This window comes from Lynx canadensis, chromosome C1, assembly GCF_007474595.2.
Source record: "Lynx canadensis isolate LIC74 chromosome C1, mLynCan4.pri.v2, whole genome shotgun sequence".
NCBI classification, from domain to species: Eukaryota; Metazoa; Chordata; class Mammalia; order Carnivora; family Felidae; genus Lynx; species Lynx canadensis.
The window spans coordinates 13,825,201-13,844,024 of NC_044310.1; the positions used below are offsets into that span (position 1 = coordinate 13,825,201).

Consider the following 18,824-nt stretch of genomic DNA (forward strand, 5'->3'; position numbering starts at 1 on the left):
GCAGTGCAGACCAACATTCCTCTCTCGTTGGCTCCAAACTGGCCACCACTGAGAGGTGAAGAGTCCTCCCCGTCCAACAGAAGGACGTGGGTGCTGCCCGACGGCTACGGCATCTGGAAAGCCCACAGAGAGCCACAGAACAGGCTGACAGCCACAACCACGAGGGTCTGGGAAATGTGGGCTCCCCCGCCCGGCCCCGGCCCCTGGTGTACCAGCCTCCATTCGGATGCATCCACGAAACCACCGGGGGGGAGGGGGGGGGGGCTGTTCGTCTCCCTGAGGCTCCTTCTCTCTGGGCTGAGAAGGGAAGATCTCCCTTCTCCTAACCTTGGCCTGCTCTGAGCTGCACTCAAAGCAACATCCTGTTTGCTCTGTGAGCACAGTCCCGTACCCACTTCCCTGGGGGCTGGAGCTGGCTCTGCACAAAATGGAGAAAGGCCGGCCCTTGGGTCTGGGCTGGCAGACCCGCGGCTGAGACCCCGCTGCCCCCGCGGGTGTGTGGAGACCAGCTGTTCCCACCGCGGTCTGCCGAACGTGTCCGAGTCTGCCCGTGGACACGGCACAGGTATTCTGTGGAAATGCCTTCCAGGGCACACAGGTGCGACAATCCCCTGAGCAAACATACCGATCGGCTTAGGCACGTGTGACTTTAACGCCAGTTGCATTTTGAAGCGCACATCTGGACCACGGCCGCAGCCCTTTACAGCCTCTTTACAAGGTTTTTAATTTTTTCTTTCTTTTTTTTTTTTTACTTACAGAGACACGATGAAGGTCTCTCTAGAAACAAGGGTGCCGCCCGCAGGGGCGGCAGATCTGGCTCTGGGATCTGACCCAGCCGTCCACGCTCGGTGCCACAGTGACTGTCTCCGGGCTCTCCGGAACCCTGCAACAATCCTGGCCATCTGGAGTCACAGAGCCATCACAGTCATCAAGGGCTGCCATTGTGGGGAACCCATTCTGTGTCAAGGGCTTTGCGTATGTTATTTTACAGTTAAGAAAACCGAAACCCAGAGAGTGAAAGAAACACGCCCAAGCCACAGGGCTGAGAAGAGGGCCGCTGGGACCCGACCTTGGGTCTGGCTGGCCCCGTGTAGAAGGGGCACCGTGGCAGTGCAGGCGGGCAGCGGGGCTCAGGGGCCCTGGCTCAACCCGTGAGGTTGAATTTGGCTCAGATGAACACACACAAGCACAACACCACCACCGTATACCACGCTGGTCTGGGAAAAGAAAGCAGGAGACGACGGTGCATGGCCTGGCGGCTGGGGCCCACCACACTGGGAATTCTGGAAAGAAGAGAAGGATCCTCCACCTTAATAAGGCAGCTAGGGTCTGCTGGCTGAGCCTTTGTTAAGACCACCCACTCTTGATTCGTGCACAAAGCAGCTTCCCAGAAAAGATGGGTCTACCAGGAGTCCGGGAGGCAGCTCAGCCAGGAGCACAGCTTGATCACTGAGGGGAGCTGGTCCTTCCTTCCTGATGGGGGTCTTCACCCCAAGATGTGCAACTGCGTGATCCAAGCGTGACCGTGTGACATGTGCTTGCCAGAAGCCAAGATTTCTGGAGAAATCGGAGTCGCCGATGCTGATTCGGGGGACTGTGTTTATAAACAAACTTCTTTTTTGCACACGCCTGCTTTCCATTTGACCTTCCTCCATTTTCTTGGTAAAATTTATTTTTACAGAGACAGAAAGTGCACACATGGGTGAGGGGTGGGGTGGGGGAGGGAGAGAGAGAAAGAAAGAGAGAAAGAAAGAGAGAGAGAAAGAGAGAGAGAGAGAGAAAGAGAAAGAGAGAGAGAGAGAATCCCAAGGAGGCTCTGCACTGACAGTGCACTGTCAGTGCAGAGCCTGATGTGGGGCTTGATCTCAGGAACCGTGAGATCATGACCTGAGCAGAAATCAAGAGTCAGACACTTAACTGACTGAGCCACCCAGGTGCCCCCTTTTGACCTTTGAGCAGATGAAAATCAGATGGCGTGCCAGGGCAGCCAAATCCTGAGCCGCGGCCTTAGAATGGTGGGTGACAGATGATGGGGCCCTGCCATGGTCACTCCCACCACCCGCCTCCAGGCTGGGGGCAGCCTGCAGGCTGGTCTAGACTCTCTCTTCAGGGGCTCCGGAAGCCGCAGCGGACAGCGTCTGTGTCAGAGTGGTGGTCACGGACAGCTGAACCTCGCACTGTGGGGGCAGGACACGGACCAGCTCCGCTCCCCCGGAAGGCAGACAGGCCTCTCTCTCGGCCCGTCTCCCTAGCCAATTAAAACGGCACGACTGAGGGGGGCCTGGGTTTCCCCACTAACTGCTCCCAGAGCTTTCACACAAGCCCAAGGCTGTGGCAGGCCGGGTCCCACAGCAGGCAGGGTGGGTTCCCAGAGGCCCTCCATACGCGTGGCTGAAGATACAAATAATACGTGTGAAAACCCAAGTACTGATTACACTGCCGACAAGTGGAAAGCCAGACACAAACCCTGTCCTCGCCCGCAGTCCCTGGAGCGCGGCCTGCAGCTTCATGCAGGGACAGAAAGCTTTACGCATCATGAGCCGTTCAGACCTATCTGACCAAATGGCCCAGGTCTCATCAAGCTCCAGGACTTTCTGAATTATCTCCCCACCACTTCACACTCCAGAGACTGAAGGTAATGGCCAGCTGTTTCTGTCAGTGGGAAGGCACTGGGTGACCTTAAAGCTACAGATTTTACCCGGCCAGACTGAGGGACGAGTAGTTGGGACCCAGTAGCCAGACTAAGGGAAGTCTGGGGTGGGATCTTTCCACTCAGGCCTCTCCAATTCAGCCTCCAAATCGCTTATGAGGATGCACTTCAGAGCTGGCCTATGTTCCCCTGCGACCCTCCAGACCCTTCCTGGTGCACTGAGAATGACACAAAGCCCATGCCTGACAAGGGCCTGGGTACCTCTCACTACTGCTCATACCCTGCTCCAGCCTCCACTCAAGTGACCCCACAGCCCAGGAACCACAGCCCGAGTGACTCCCACTGCTCAGAGCACTGGCTCACCCACCCTGCCCCTGCCAGGCTCCACGGCTGAGCCCTCCACCCTGCCCTTGCCAGGCTCCACGGCTGAGCCCTCCACCCTGCCCCTGCCAGGCTCCACAGCTGAGCACGCTCCCCCCCCCCCCCCCCCCGCTGCCCCCAGCCCTGCCCCTGCCAGGCTCCACGGCTGAGCCCGGGCTCTCCACGACCACCCGAGGTTCAGTGATTCACTAAGAGGCTCACGGGACTCAGCACAGAGTCTTCCTCCCCTCCAGGAGCTATTCCAGTGGAAGGAGACAGGGCAGAAGCAGCTGAAGGGAAGGCACGAGGGGGAGGCCCTGAGGAAACCAGACACAAGCTCGCAAGAGCTCGTGACTCCTCTTTGGGGTCAGACAGGACGTGCTCCATTCCTCCAGCAATGAGTTGTGTGAGGTGCAGGGACGATCATCAGACCCGGTGACCAGGATTTTTATGGGTAGAGTGCTCCCTACCCAGCACACACAAAATTCCAGGCTCCCAGAGGGAAGCAGGAGTTCAGCATAAACCACAGGGTTTGTGCAGAGAGTTTAAGCAACACGTGCCATTCTTATCAGGGAATGGTGGGGACCCTCCCTGAAAACCAAGCTCCTGGACGCCAGCCAATGGCGAGCCTTGCAAGGATAGAAGTGCCACACCGGCTACTCGAACTCTCTCCTGCGCAAGGGCAAACCCACTATCATCAACGCATGCTCGTACCCCCCTATCTAAAGTCAGGCTCTTCTGCTCTCCTGCCTCCACACCTGGGTTCGGTCCTTCACATCACTCAGCAAATCGTGCAAGCACTTTGTTCCCTTCCTCGGGTGTGCACCTGCACCTCTTCAACTTCTGTTAAAACGTGAGCCCCGTGTTGGGGGTGCCTGAGTGGCTCAGCCAGTTAAGCGGCTGGCTCTTGATTTCAGCTCAGGTCATGATCCCAGGGTTGTGGGATCAAGCCCCACGTCGGGCTCCAGGCTGAACACAGAGTCTGCCTGGGATTTTCTCTCTCCACCCATCCCCCGCTTGGCCCCTCTCCACCACTTGTGTTCTCTCTCTCTAAAATGATAATAATAAAGCCCTGGGTGGCTCAGTCGGTTGAGCGTCCGACTTCGGCTCAGGTCATGATCTCACAGTCTGTGAGTTTGAGCCTCGTGTCGGGCTCTGTGCTGACAGCTCAGAGCCTGGAACCTGTTTCAGATTCTGGGTCTCCCTCTCTCTCTGCCCCTCCCCCGCTCATGCACGCGCGTGCACGCTCTCTCTCTCAAAAATAAACAAACATAAAAAAAAATTTTTTTTAAATGATAGTAAAAAAAGTGAGCCCCATGAGGGCAGGGGCTGCACCCGACCCACTCCCTGGTGTGCCTTGTGCTCAGGGCACAGAAGGTTCTTAATATCTGTGGAACGATGGTAAGTACTCTCTCCCATCACCACAGATGGGAACCACTTCACTCCGTTTTCGAGACAGAACTTACTTGAGGTCTCACTGTGGGCCAGTAGCTGAGCCCCAACCAGAACCCACAGCCTTCCAGTGTGGCTGGTGATGTGACACGGCCTGCTCTCTCACCACGTCTGCACCCAAAGCCACCTCATACCCACAACCATAAAAGGCCCAGGACGTGAAACATCCACAGGATAACAACCGCCAAACCAGAATAATCTTGTCGCGCTCAAGTCGGTGCAAGAGGAGCCTTACGAACAGCACCTCACTGAATGCCCCCCTCACCCCTCAGAGGGCAGGGGGCACCTCTTCAACAGACAAGGAAACAGAGGCTCAGAACGTTCACATACTTGCCCAGAGTCAGTGAGTGAGTAAGGGCAGAACAGAGAAGGAAGTCCAGGCCCTTTCAAGGCCCGGCTCCTCCTAATTCCATAGCCGGCCACTCAGGTCCAGTGAAGCGGGGAGACCCCAGGGGCCCCGGGTGCAAGGTCTGGGGAGGTAGCCGGGAACATGAAGTTCCAAGGATTCGGGAAACCAAGGCAATAAACTTTTTTCACACACAAATGTGGATGCCGTGCCCCTCCAGGGCCAGTGTTGCCCAAATGTCAAATGACAGAGGGACAGGATGGAAGAAGGAAGAGGCAGAAATAACCACAATTCGTGCATGGCCCCAGAGAGGGGAGAAAAGGCAGGGAGCTGGGGGCAGCCCGTCCACCCAGCACCCTGGCCGCTCCCAGAGAGGCTTGTGGGTTTCTGGACTGCCACAGGGACGCCAGCCTTGTTTCATTCTATAAACTTCTTCCAGACAAGGAGAGCTGATTAGAAAAGCTAATTAAATCTTTTGAAGATTATCTCAGACCCGAAGCAAGGGAAGAACACGAAACGCCTTCCCACCCAGCTCCTCCACCCCCCAGACTCTGGCCTTCATTAAGCTTTGATTTCAATCAATTGCACACCCACTAAAATTAACTTATAAGGCCAATAAATTGCAACCGCATGTTTGAAGGTATTATCTGCTGCAAGCCAAGAGCCAAGGACCGCAGAGCACAGGGCAAGATGTCTGGCACAGACGGGAGTAATCATCTCTGGAAGAAAGCAGTGCCAGCCCACTTGGTCAGAACATCTGGTCTCAGCAGAATCCAGGCCGACAGAGGCAAAAGTGAGACCCGGTGTGAAAGCCAGAGGTGGGAAGGTTTCCCTGGGAACCCGAAAAATCAAAGCACTGATCCTGGGGTTCACAGTGCGAGGTCCCTGGCAGCAGCGGTGGCTGCCCCACATTGAAATCCCCACTCCCGACTCTTCCCCGAGGAAGATGCATCGTGTAGATCAAGCGATGGGGTTTTGTGACCGATGAGCTACCCTAGGCTTGGGCCTAAAAAAGCAGTCAACTTTGCCAAGAAAGAACGTGAAGCAATCCCATAAGCCAGCCGACCAAGAGCCTGCCCTTTCTGCTACCTACCTTTTCCCATGTCCCCAGGTGCTATGCAGGCTGCAGGGACACTCCTTGGACTGAGCCAGGCCCACGATCACAGGTAGGAAACCGTCTTGGGGTTTGGCAGAGGAGAATGGAGTAGCCTGGATGTTGGTGACCAGGGTGGGAGGGCTTGGACGAGGGCAGTGAGCCATCAGGATGGCCTGAGAGTAGACAGCGACCCCACCCAGCCCGCCAGCAAAACAGGCTTGTCCCCTAAGCATGTGCAGCAAATTGACTATTTGGACCTAAAATGAGGGCTGCTTGGGAGGTACAATCAACAGTTGTTGGGACAGTCCTTCCTCCGGGGGAAAGCTGCCACCATACCACTGATGATGGCAAAAAAGGGCATCAATAAACATGGGAGGGACCCGAGTCAGAGGCAGGGAAGCAGGGACCCGACCGGCTTGTGAGGAGCTCCTACTTGAAGGCTCCTCCTGCCCACACCCCAACTGGGGGCACATTTATTCCATGATGGGGGAAAGGTGCATGCAGGCAGGAGAGGGGGCACCACGCCCCTTACAAGTGGAGGGTCTGTGGGTCCATCCATCCCTGGCCCCAGCTCCTTCCCTGTGACCACTCTGATCAGTTCCAGGGGCTCATAATTCATTCTAATTCTCTGCAAACTCAAAGCCTTGACACAGCCCGGATGAAAGCACCCCCCCCCCCCCCGCCCGGACCTGAGGATAGAATCCAAGGCTTTCCCTCCCTCAGGATGCTAATGAAGAAGCCGTAATCTCTCAGGGCAGAGAGCAGCCTCTGGGGAGACAGCGAGCACTCCCTCTCTGGCAAGGCCTGGGTGGCTCTAGATGCCTGACCCGGATCACATTTCAGTTCTGGTCTCAAGCACTCACTCTCCCGAGGAGAACAGCTGGAGAAGAAACGAGGTTAACGGGTCCACGATAAGCAGGGGCGAAAGGGGTGTCTGTCACTTTGCCAGAAGACAAAATATCCCTGCAAGCTCTTCAGGCATAAGCCGACGGGGGCGGCAGCAGGGAGGGTGGCAGGAAGGAACACTCCGGATCTCTGTGGGCTGCGTTCAGTGGCCTTCCCAGCACGGCGAGGGCCCTTCCCACCAGCAGTCTACACGACACGCTCCCGGAAGTGTTCGTTGCAGGATTCTGAGTCCGCAGGCTGGAGCCTGGCAGCTTCAGTCACTTGAGAGGGTCAGCGGTCAAGAAGTCGGGCACAAGGCAAGGCCAGTCCTAACTCTGTGACCCATCAGGACCCAAGAAATCAGAAACATCTGGGGTCATCGGGAATCCAAGACCAGGTGAGCACAGGGGAGGAGTCTGCTCTCCAGGCTCCTCAACGCCTATGGGGGTGCAGGCCAAGCTCCAGCATGGAATGGGGTGCCCCCGAGACGGCAGCACGCCCTTGCGCCTCTTCTGCGCTCGTGGTGGCAGCACTTTTCTTCCCGCCCCTCACGCAGCAGACACAAGGCAGTGCTAGGGGAACGCCTCCCCTCGCGGCGACCTTCGCCAACACGACAGGGAGACAGGCGGAAGGAGGGCTTTGTGGCCTCACTCGCTGGGGGCGACAACAAATGAGCCTTTCTAATGGGAAGGGACAGAGCTGAAGGGTAAAGGGAAGGCGTGACCTACTGCCCCTTCACCCCATGGACCAATCCGGTCCCCGGAACACCCAGGTAACCACTGGCTTGTGCTCAAGGCAGAGGAAAGGCCTCCTAGCCCCCAGCTGACTTCTCTCTACTCCAAAAACACAGGGCAGAGAAGAGCTCAGCCTTCTGGGCCGTACCGTGGTCACCAACGTGGCTACCACCAACTCGGGGCACTCTGAGAATGGAACTTCTGGAGGTGAACGATGTACCACGATGTTTAAAAAAAAAAAAAAAGTAATTAAGAAAAGGAAAGAGAGAAGGGGGGGGGAAAAAAAGATTTGTTTTCATAATTTTTAGCCCAGAAATGTGTCTCATTTTAACTCTCGTCATGTGTGGTCCAGCTGGGAAAATGTTCCTCACACATGGTCTCAGGAGAGAGTGTCCTCAGTACTCTGATAACAGTGGGTGGTTTGAAACACGACTCTCGGTCCCCAGTGACAGCTCTAATCACCACCTGTGTGGTGGCCTGTGGTTGCTGGCACACGGGAAGAAGCGGGCCTCCCCGCACCCCCCACACCCAGAGGCCCGGAACTCTCTCCTCCCTGCTAGCAGCAGCACACAGATGCTGCTGGGGACAGAGGTGCGTCCTCTGGGCTGGATTCCATGCCTGCCACGGCACCTCAGGGTCTGGGCTTGTCCACTCGGGTGCAGGAAGCCATCCTGTCAGTCCGTCTCAAGCCCACAGCGGGTCAGCACCCCTGCAGAGGTGGGCACAGGCTCACAGACACCTTCAGGTGGACATTTGCTCAGGAAGGGAAGTCTCTTCAGGAGATGCTGTGAGGAGATACCCCCAGGGAGGGAGTCCCAGGCCTCGCTATACCGGAGCGGGGTGACCGCTCTGGCCAATCAAGACCCCACAGAAGGCACACGCCTAACAATGACCACGTGTTGTCACATATGTGAACCAGCAAGATGGGAGGGAGAAGAAAGTCAGAGACAAAACTGGGCCCTTCCCTAGGTCTGCCCCAAAAGGGCAGGACCAAGGCCACGAGTCTGAATCACTTCATTCGGGAAATCACAACTCAAACCCTTAAGTCCAAAAGAAATCAGAACCACTCTCGTTCTGACCCCTGGAGAATCCAAGAGGCGCCCGCACAAGCGGCCTGACAGACTGCTCTTTCCTGGTTCGGGCGTGGCTGGCCCCCTCCGGGCATCAGACCTCAGCTCCAAGGTCACGTCCTGCAGAAGCTTTCCCAACAGCTCCGCTTAAAGCAGCCAGTCACTCTCTGCCCCACCACCCAGCGGGGTACCTGCTCACAACCATCTTCCCACAGTGGACACTTCGAGAGGGCAGGAACATGGTCTAGCACGTTCGAGGCCGCACCCCCAGTGCTTGGCAGGCACCTTCAGTGCCGGGTAAGTGAACAGACTCTGGACTCTGGACAAGGATGACTTTACATCCCAGGTCCACTGCTCACTGGCTGTGTGAACTTGGGCAGTGTACTTCGGCTCTCTGGACCGGTCACTCACTCGCAGAATGGGGACGATCATTTCATGCGGGCTGTTCTGGAGAGTAGATGGGGGGGTGGGGGCGGGGAGTCCGGCGAGGCCGTGAGCACAGCACTCACACCGTCACTGGCTGGCCACCGCCCATCACTGCCCTCTCATTATCAGTACCATCCCCACAGCACGAGACGGACTCCACTTGGGAGTTCTCGTAGGAGAGCTATGCCGGCCTCCTAGCAGACGGCGGAGGGAAAGGTGGCAGTAAAAACCAACTACAGATACACGAGGAGACAGTGGTGCGTACCCCTCCCAGCCTCACTGCACGAGCAGCAGGTCTCCGGCGGCGTGGTTCTGGACTTGAGAACACTTTCAACACCAGGACTGGTTTTAACTGTGAAAATCAGTAACTCGTGTTTGTGGCAACAAACACGGACTCACGCGCCAGCTCTTTGCCTCGACATCCTGTGGAGCCCACGGTCTCGTCTGTGAGGAAGGGACAACCCTCTTCCCCAGAAGTTCTTGTAGGGACGAAAGGTAACGTACGTAAACTACTGGCGTGTGACAGATATCGAAGATACGGTGAATTACGTGGCGAAGCATTCAGGGGTGACCCAACTGTTTCAGGCCACCTGTTCCCGGCTTCCTTAGAGCCAGGCTTTTGTACTTCATGCGTCTGCTTAAGCGTCATGGGGATTTTCTGTGCATGTATGCCTGAGAAGTGTCACTTTTCCTCCTGAGCCAGCTTCTGAAAGAAATTCTTTGTTAAATGTGTTGGAGCAAATCTGCTGTGAGCTGGAAGCCCATTCCAACTGTCTGAAAACCGGAGTCCTGCAATCGCCACAGCGCGTGTACCGCCACCAGCTGCTGGACAACGGCTCCGGCGGTTCGGATGCTTTGCTTCTGTCATTTCCACTTTCTTGCCCACAGCCTAGATCCGGGTGGGCAAACAGCCCGAGGGGCAAATCCCACCCACTTCAAGGCTCAAGAGGTGGTTTTTAGAGGACGATATATACAAAAAGAAAACACTGAGACTAAAGGACAGACACTTAAGCGACCTGTGAACCCTAAAATTTAACTTGCTCTCAGGCGCTTCACAGAAACCTCTGCGGATCCCTCTCTGAAAATGACCCAATCTGGGGCAATGCGTATTTCACGGCTGTGCTCTATTTTCCGCACAGAACTTTTACAGTGAGATTCTACTGATTAGGGAAAAAATGCTTCAGAGGCTAACCTTCTCTGGGGCCTTTCCTGGCAAGGTCGATCGATTAAGTGGCCGCTCCCAGTGGCACCTGCTGTTATTATGAAGCACAACACGGGACCCGCACGGGGGGCTTGCGCATGGCAGCGCTCCACCCCTGACCAAGTCAACTCGTGACCGACCCGGTCGCCAAACGAACACCCAGCATCCTGCCGTGAGTGCTGTTTTGCTCGGTTAGGCGAGCCAGGTGACAGATTCAAGGAAGGCTGTTTGGCCTGGTCACACTTCCCTTTTGTGATTTACTTATCGAAGCCGCAAGAGCTGGAGTGCAAAGGGAGGAAGGAACTCACAGGTCTCGATACTGGTCAAAGGCATTGTTGGCTTCCACCTCCAGCTTTCTCAGCCGAGCCGAAGGCATGGCCCCGTCTTCCAAAGGAGGGTCATACTTGTTACTCCATGGTGACCTGGAGGGGAGGAAGGGAAAGAAATAACACGAATCGTTCCAGGAAGACACGGCTCGTGAGCCGTGAGCCCAAGCCCCAGGTGCCTGACATTTCAGAGGCAAAGTCACTATCCATAGCAGTTTCCAGGCCCTGCTTGGAGTTTGCAGAGCAAGGGCTTGGAGGCACACAGGCCTGGGCACGGACCTCGAGTGCCATCTCTCATCAGCTGTGTACTTCTGGGAAGCGTCTTGACTTCTCTGAGCCTCCCTTTCCGAGTGTATAAAATGAGGCTACCATTTGCTACGAGAAGGCTGTTGAGAGGAGCGAAGGAGAAAACACACCAAGTGCCCAGACCAAAGCCTGGCATGTACTAAGTGCCAACGGTGTGACACCTTCTTCCCCCTTTTCTAATTTCCCTGTTTGATCAACAGACGGCCCTCTCGCCTCTCCGACCTGCTGTCAGTTCTGTATAAACTTTTAATCCAAAGACCTGCCTACACAACTAAAGATAAGAGAAGGGAGCTGTCCGTTACGGAGGCAGCAAGAGACTCAGCCCCAGGGGAACTGCTGATTACATGTGAGAAAACCTGAGGGGTCCTGTTCTCCATGGGAACAGGACAGCCTTCCCAACATCCAAGACCACGGGCACATATAAAGACAGCCAAGTAATGAGAGGCAGCCTTTTTCTAGCCCAAAGACTTCCCGCATTAAAAAAAAAAAAGTATTTTGCCCCATCAGGAAAGCACTTAATGACAGAGAGTACTGGAAAGGGGGTTCCAGGGGAAGTGCCTAATCATGAATTCCTGCAGGTGGAGTTCAGAGAAAGAATGAGAATGAAAAGGAGAGAGGAACGGAGGGGCGGTGCGGGTGCCACGGGCTGTGGACAAAGTCCTTCCCACTCCTGGACGGAAACCCCTTGACATCTCCACCATAAGAAACGCAGACCACCTTTCCATGTCGCCCCCAGCTGACAACCAACCTTTGCATCGCAGAGAGTTCCAAAGAATCTTTCAATTTGGCATTGATTTACGGAAAAAAGGGATCGCTGTCTTCAGAACCCCAGTGTTAATGAATTCCGTGCACAAGCCTCATTCTTCCAGGGGACTGCACTGCCCCCCCACTCCTGGGCACCCCCACAAACAAATCACAACCGCACCCCACCGCCCCCACTGCCCCCCCCCTTCCTGGGCAACATCACTAACAAATCACAAGTCTGGAACCAGAGGGAGCTGGGTGGCCACTCCTCGAGCTGCCTTTGCACACAGGCCCCAGCTCTCTTGGCTGCTGGGCCACAGAGGGCAAGCGTGGGAAGAGTCATCGGCCTGGCTCCCAAAGGGGGCCCTAGGCAGTAGTAGCCCCGGCCACTTCGAAAGCAAGGAGTCTGAAAACGCTTCTTTCCAAGCTGACCATTCCTCTGCACCATTTTCCTCTCTGTTGGAACAGAGACTTCACAAGACCGGGGTAAGATGCTGCTTTCTGCCCCCTGACCAGCAGCCAGCTCTGTGATCACCCTGAACTGGGCACACAGCACAGGGAAGAGTTATCCAATAAGCCAGGACCCATCTAGCTTAGGGAGCAGCTGTGAAGCGGACACTAAGCACCCTCTCATCTTTGCCTAAAGGCCTCTCCCTTCTAGAGCGTGGCTGAGGTGTCTGTTCTTACTGTTATAGCACGTGTTCTTCATTCCCCCAAACTGTGCTCAGAGAACTCTCCTCCACAACAGAAATGTTCTCTATTGTCACCGACCAAAATGGCGGCTACTATCTTTGGGTTGGCTGCTGAGTGTCTGAGATGTGGCTAGTGCAACCGAGGGGCTCTGTTTTAATTTTACTTAATTTGAATTCATTCAGGCAACCAACTCCAGAACCAAGGTTCCAAGAAGGCAAGTCTTTCCTGTCTTCTTTGTCCGCTAAGCACCTAGAACATGCTGGCATGCAACCACATACTCACTTAAGCTTTTAAGAGAATGAATAAATTCCCCCCCCCCCAACACACACACCCTCCACTCTCACATACAGATGTCTATCTCTGCAGCTGCCACAGTCCTAGCCTTCCCTCCTCCAGGCCACGAGGGCGCCTGGGGAAGGAGCCCACGTTGCCCTCCTCACGTCCCTGTGCCCAGCACAGAGCTCCCAGGTGGTGAGCACTGGTGATGGGCCGAAGCCTTACAGCACGGGGTGGGAAAGAAGGACCCAAGGGGATTCTGCTGGTGGCCCTCCAACCAGAAGAGAAGGAGCCACCCTCCGCTCGTTCTGAGGAACAACAGAGGCCTCGCAGCAGATCCCGAGACAAAGATGCAGTGGAAGAGAATGTGAGCCCCCCTCCCTGCCCCCCACGTGCCCCTTTCAAGACTTCCCAGAATACTCCCGGGCCTGACCTTCGTTTCCCCAGCTACACAGCCATCGCCTTCCTGCGGGCCTGGAAGACCCTCTCCAACTGGCTTTCATTTGGAGGTGACCTGATTAGACACAAGAGCCCATCTCTCTTGCAGACCGGGGGCCTGGAATTTTCAAGAAGCCTGTAACTCACATTTCTCCTGGCTCACAGACGACAGCATTTGAAGCCGTTAGTCCTGGAGCCGGGGTAATTGTAGCTGGGGGAAAAAATCATAACATTACCCAGAATATTCTTAGTGGAAGGGGCACTCAGAACACATTTAAGAGCTTAAATGGAGGCCATTTGAAAAAAGACAGATGGACAGGAACGGTTAGATTTCAAAAGTCAGGCCTTTCATTTCCCTCAGAGAATGCTTTTTGTTTGAGCTAACAGGTTTCAAACAGTGCTGCTGGCAATGGTCACGCCATAAGGATCTTATTTAAGCAAACGATCAAACACAGTTGGGATGGAAATGTGTGGAGAGAAATCAGAAGACCTTGAAGTTGTACCCCGAGAAGGGAAAAAGGAAAGAGAAGTCCTGTGTCCTCAACACCCTGGGCTCCTCTTTGGCTGAGGTCCCCAGGAGGTGCCCCAGGAATGCGGGAGCCGGCGGGGCAACCTGGAGGGGCTGCAGGCACCGGGGAAGCCCGGCCCGGGCACGGACACTGGATATGGAAACAATTCCAGCCGTCCCACAGGCTGCCGGGGACCAGCTGCCGCACACAGCGGACTGGAGTTTTCAGGTGGAAAAGAGAAATACAATGACGACATTGAGTGAGCGAGAGTCAGCTCGAGGGCCACCTCTTCCCAGAAGCTTCCTGAACCCTGTGCCTGGAGGGGCCGCCTGTCCCTTGGCGGTGTGCCGCCTGGTCAGACCACTCGGCACCGCCTCGGAACCCTCTCCAGCGAGGACTGGCCCTTCAGGGCGGAGCCCGATCCATCCCGGCTGCCACAGCACCTCCAGGCATCTCCACCTCGTCCAGCCCTCGCTCAGGAACTCCAGGCCATCCGCAGCCTACCTGCCACCTCCACGTCCTACCTAAAGGACATCTCAAGCTCCTCCCACAGTCCTCCTCATCTCAGTCCGCAGCGGCCCCCACCTCCCCATCCCCCCTCACTGCTGCTTCCTCCACACCCCGGCCCCGCAACAACGTTGCTGACTCTACTCCCGGGACGGGCCTCTCAAGTTGGATAGCTGCTCACCACCTCCACTTGGGTCTCTGGTCTGGACGGGCCCAAAATCTATTCCTGGCCTAACTTCCAATCGAAGCTGGCAAGGGGGCACGACTGTAAAACATTTGTCTCGTCTTTCCGTAAAGTCAGTATCAATGAAATCTTCGTAATTCACACCAGGTTCCGTGCCATTCAGCACTTGGCCTGTGTCACTTCTTTTAACCCCTTGTAGCTCTGTGCTACGTCCTTCAAGGCCCTGCAGGACCTGCCCTGACGCACCCTTGACCTCAACTCCCACCCCGGCCTTCCTGTCAAGCTTGAGCCCGACCAGCACAGCTCCAGCCAGGGACTTTACACCCAGAACGCTCTTCTCCCAGACCCGCGCATGACCGAACCTTCTCATCAAGTCTCATTTCACACATTCCCACTAACAGAAGTACCGTCCCTGACTTTCCATCCTGCCTCTCCTTTTGTATTTTCTCGATTCACTTTTCAGTGTCTCGGTTGACTTCTGCGTTTGCTACTTGGCTTCCTCACTGGGACGGAAGCTCCATAGAAAAGGGACTTAAATAGTGTCGGCACACAGAGGACAGGCCTACAGAGACGTCACCACGCGTTCTGCCGAAAAGAACAAAGCCCCCGATTTCCAGGTTAGAGGTGAGAACGCTAAAGACCAGAAATGGTAAGCCATCTGTCAAAAGCCTTGTGGCTACAGGGGCCAGCGCTGGTTTGGAGCCAACGTTGTGACTCCAGGTAATTTTTCCCTGCTTCTGTGTCTCAGCCCCTGCCTCCTCCCCCAAGAGAACATCAGGCCGAAGCTGTAAGACTCAGCCCAGGTTGTGTGGCCTCCAAATAAACCTAAAGCAGGCTGCATTCCTCCACCATCCTCCAAGGCAATGCACACAGCAATCCATCACAGAAATGCTGGACAGTTTAGGGATTCCTGATGTTTAACAGGAAGAACGCCTAGACACCCTTAAAACCTAGCTCAGACGTCACCTCCGTCAGGAAGTTTTCCTGGAGTTTCCCCAGCCTCTTCTAGGCTACCTGCAAATTCCAAATGAGCTTGGTTGGCCCTGGTCGCATGAATCACATCACACAGTAACCAGCTGCTAAGTGCACCTCCTGTTCCGGAGTGGCGATTCTCCAATGCAGGGGCCAACGTCAACTTCGTTGGGTAGGGCCCTCAGCACGGCGATGGCAAGAGGAAGGAGAGCTGTGGATCTGGTGGACAGAGCTGCCTCCCAACGTCCCTCACTGAAGCAATCCCTCCTCGTGCTCAAGATCCCCGTTACATGCACACCCTATACCTCGCCCTTGGCACGGCTTAACGCAATTACTGTTTTGTAACAACAGCCACCTCCCGTTAGATTGGAAGGGCAGGGGCCCTCGCTCACTGCTGAATCTCCAGTGCTTTCTGGAGGCACCCCACAAGCACCCAGTGGTTGACCGGATGGCAGGATGGATGGTGGGAAGGGATGAAGGGTGGGAGAGAGGGAGGAAAGTCAGGGAGAAAGAAGGCCGGTGGGCTGTGAGACTGTCCAAGTTCAGTGGTCCTCGTGCTGCTGGGCCGGTGGCAATGCCCGGCCCGGGCTCCGGCCCACCATGCCTGCCGCATTCTCAGGGCGGGAGCTCACCTGTACGAGTCCCCATCTCTGTTGTAGTCACACAAAAGGTAATCCTTCCCCACCACCTTGTCTCTGGCGATTTTCAGGGGCTGGTCAACAGAAGACAGGAGATCTTCACACAGACTGGGGACCTGGCAGAAAGAAAGGAAAAGGCAGAACCGGGGGGTTAAAACAACACGTCAAAACCAGGTTGGCTAATGGCAACCAGAGCCACGTCGTGGTCAGCACATTTAACATCTGGCCCTTGGTACTCTGCCAGAATTATGGGCCTGTTCTTTTCTTTTCCACATGTGTCTGACACCAACTGTGTCCCTCCATAAAGAAACCTGTTCTTGAGTTACAGCGGAGCGTGATTTCCAACACAGCCTTCCTTCCAAATCTGCGTGCAGCGTTAATTACCTGGTCGCCAGGGTGGTCTGGTACATTTAAGTATGTATATGCTTGCTATTGGTCTCTGGTGGGCAAAGTACAAGCTCAAGTCCTGAGAAGAAGGTAAACATTTGAAATACACAGGAATCCAAAGAACTCTGAGAATAACCCGTCCGTGCCGGAGAACTCCCACAGGCTCCCATGCTGGGTGGAGTTTCCAATACTTTCCAGGCCCCCGGCCAAGCATTGCCAGGCTGGCTGGCGGAGTCGACCCTACCTGCTGCAAAGGTAGCTACACGCCGGCCTCCCCCAGTGCCGAGCTCCAGCTGGCTTACCTCAGGTGGACCCACTGGGAGCCATGTCACCGAGAAAGAGGGCCCCAGGGCCTGAACCCCATGACAAATGCTGCCGACTCTGACACGTGGCCCTACTGGTAACCAGGCCGCTGGCCTCCTCCTCCTCCTCCTCCCAACTCAAACATCAATTTCCACCAAAATATTCCAGGAAGCGATGGCAGCACTTTCTGAAATGGATTCCTTCAGGCCTGAGTCACTTCCATGCTGTATTTTCAATGTGCTGACTTATTCCTTTCATGGGCCTGGGTTTATGGAGGCCCCACCATATCGTTTACCAGGCAAGCGGCTGCCAACTGCACCAACAGTCCTTCCAAATGGAAAAGTTAAATCATGTGGCAAAGATACCCAGCAGAGCGGCTCAGCAAGGGGGCAGACGGCCACGGCCGTTCCCGCGTTCCTCCAGAAGACCCTTATCGCCTCCAGAAAGGTGGTGGTGGGGAGACTGCCACCCCAGGGACCACCCAGCCTCCGGGGCCTCTCCGGGAACCCCTGCTGAGCCCCACGGTGCTTCCGGGCAGCTTGTAAGGCCCTGGCTGGCACAGCTGGAAGACGGTGACCCTGTCTCGCATAAACTCCAGCCTCTGTGAGGCAGAGGCTCCCTCTACGTGGACCCCTGCCAGTCACCTAGGCCCCCAAGAGACGCCCGCACCACTAACTCCTATACACCACCTGTGTCCAGCTCCCACAAACACACACACACACACACACACACACACACACACACACACACAAAACAGGGCTATTTTCTTCCTTTTTTATTTTTCTTTAGATTTTATTTTAAAAATAATCTCTACACTGAATGTGGGGCTCAAACTCACAACCCTGAGATCAGAACTCTCATGGTCCACCGGCTGAGCCAGCCAGGCGCCCCAAAACGGGGCTGGCGAATCAAAGTTAGTTTTGGTGACGGTAACATCCTACCCCCTACCAAGTGTCTGTCATGTATCATGGCCTGTCAAGAGTACAGACGGTCAACTTGAGAGCTCACACACAACCTGTGAAGTAGGCATGTATTACCCCCATTTTCCAGATTACAGACAGCCGAGGCCCAGGGTTACCAAGATGCCCAGGGGCCACACCAGAAGCAGGCAGCAGCCACAGAAATCCGCCCCCCGCCCCCACCTCTGATGGTAACCCTGACACAGAAGAGGAAGGACAGTGCATGCCAAAAGCATACTGTGGTGGCAAATAACCCCCTTCTGCTCCCACCCCCTGCTCAGCAACCAGTGGCCAAAGCCCCGGCCACGGCAAGGCAGATTTTAACAGCTTCTGCCCGACGCTGCTGGGATCTGGAGGTGGTCTTGCTTTGCTGCTGTAGACCCAGAGGAACGGCCCTGAGCACCTGCGCCGGCCCAGCATGACGAGCCCCTCCCCTAAGCATCACCATTGAATGCACTGGACCAGCTCACCCGGGGGCCCTGACTTCTGTCTAGAACCCCATTCTAACTGGCTGGCGCCCCTGGCACTGCTGGCCAGTTCATCCCGGATTGTGGCAGAGAACAAGCCACCAGGCTCTGAAGTGCGACTTCCCGACTCCACCGTCCCTGTGGCCTCGGGCAAATCATTTTTACGTCTCAATGTCCTTATCTGGAAAGTGGGGATAAGAGAACCAGCTCATCGAGATTTGGGGGATCACAGGAGGCAATGCCTTCAGCATTCTAGCCAGTGCCCAGCACGGGGGCATGCACGCACACCAGTACTGGACAGCGAAGCGCCCGCCCTCCCCCCTCCGTACCCGCGGTCATCTGCGCTCTGTGACTCTTTGATGGCAGCGCCAGTCCAGGTCCCACCTGGATCCACCGCACTGCCTCTTTGGGATCCGGATAAAAACGGACCCTTGAGAATCCAGTTCTTCTTACCTGCAGTTCTGCCTGGAGCCAGCTGTTTCCCCTTCCCCACCAGTCCTGCTGCTTTGCAGGGACCCACCCCCCAAGATCATGGGAGTTGGTATAAAACAGGCTTGACTTCACTGCCATCCAAAAGCTGAATCCGTGGATCAGAAGTACCTCCATAATTTCTTCGTAGCACTTATACTAACTGAAGTGACTTTTTTTTAATTTTTTTTTTCAACGTTTATTTATTTGTGGGACAGAGAGAGAGAGACAGAGCATGAACGGGGGAGGCGCAGAGAGAGAGGGAGACACAGAATCGGAAGCAGGCTCCGGGCTCCGAGCCGTCAGCCCAGAGCCCGACGCGGGGCTCGAACCCACGGACCGCGAGATCGTGACCTGGCTGAAGTCGGACGCTTAACCGACTGCGCCACCCAGGCGCCCCGTTTTTTTATTTTTTAAATGTTTATTC

The 18,824-nt window shown here is 55.5% G+C and overlaps 1 protein-coding gene across 5 annotated transcripts in view; it reads right to left on the bottom strand.

Annotated features, from left to right (window-relative positions):
* CAPZB (capping actin protein of muscle Z-line subunit beta) overlaps positions 1-18,824 on the bottom strand; it is a 134,983-nt gene that overhangs the window by 24,456 nt on the left and 91,703 nt on the right. For all 5 annotated transcript variants that reach the window (XM_032594202.1, XM_030326114.2, XM_030326112.1 and 2 more), the window contains exons 3-4: positions 15,808-15,929; positions 10,529-10,642 (exon numbers count right to left, since the gene is read on the bottom strand). In XM_032594202.1, the coding sequence (XP_032450093.1) occupies positions 10,529-10,642; positions 15,808-15,929 (236 nt within the window). The remainder of the gene's footprint in view (positions 1-10,528; positions 10,643-15,807; positions 15,930-18,824) is intronic.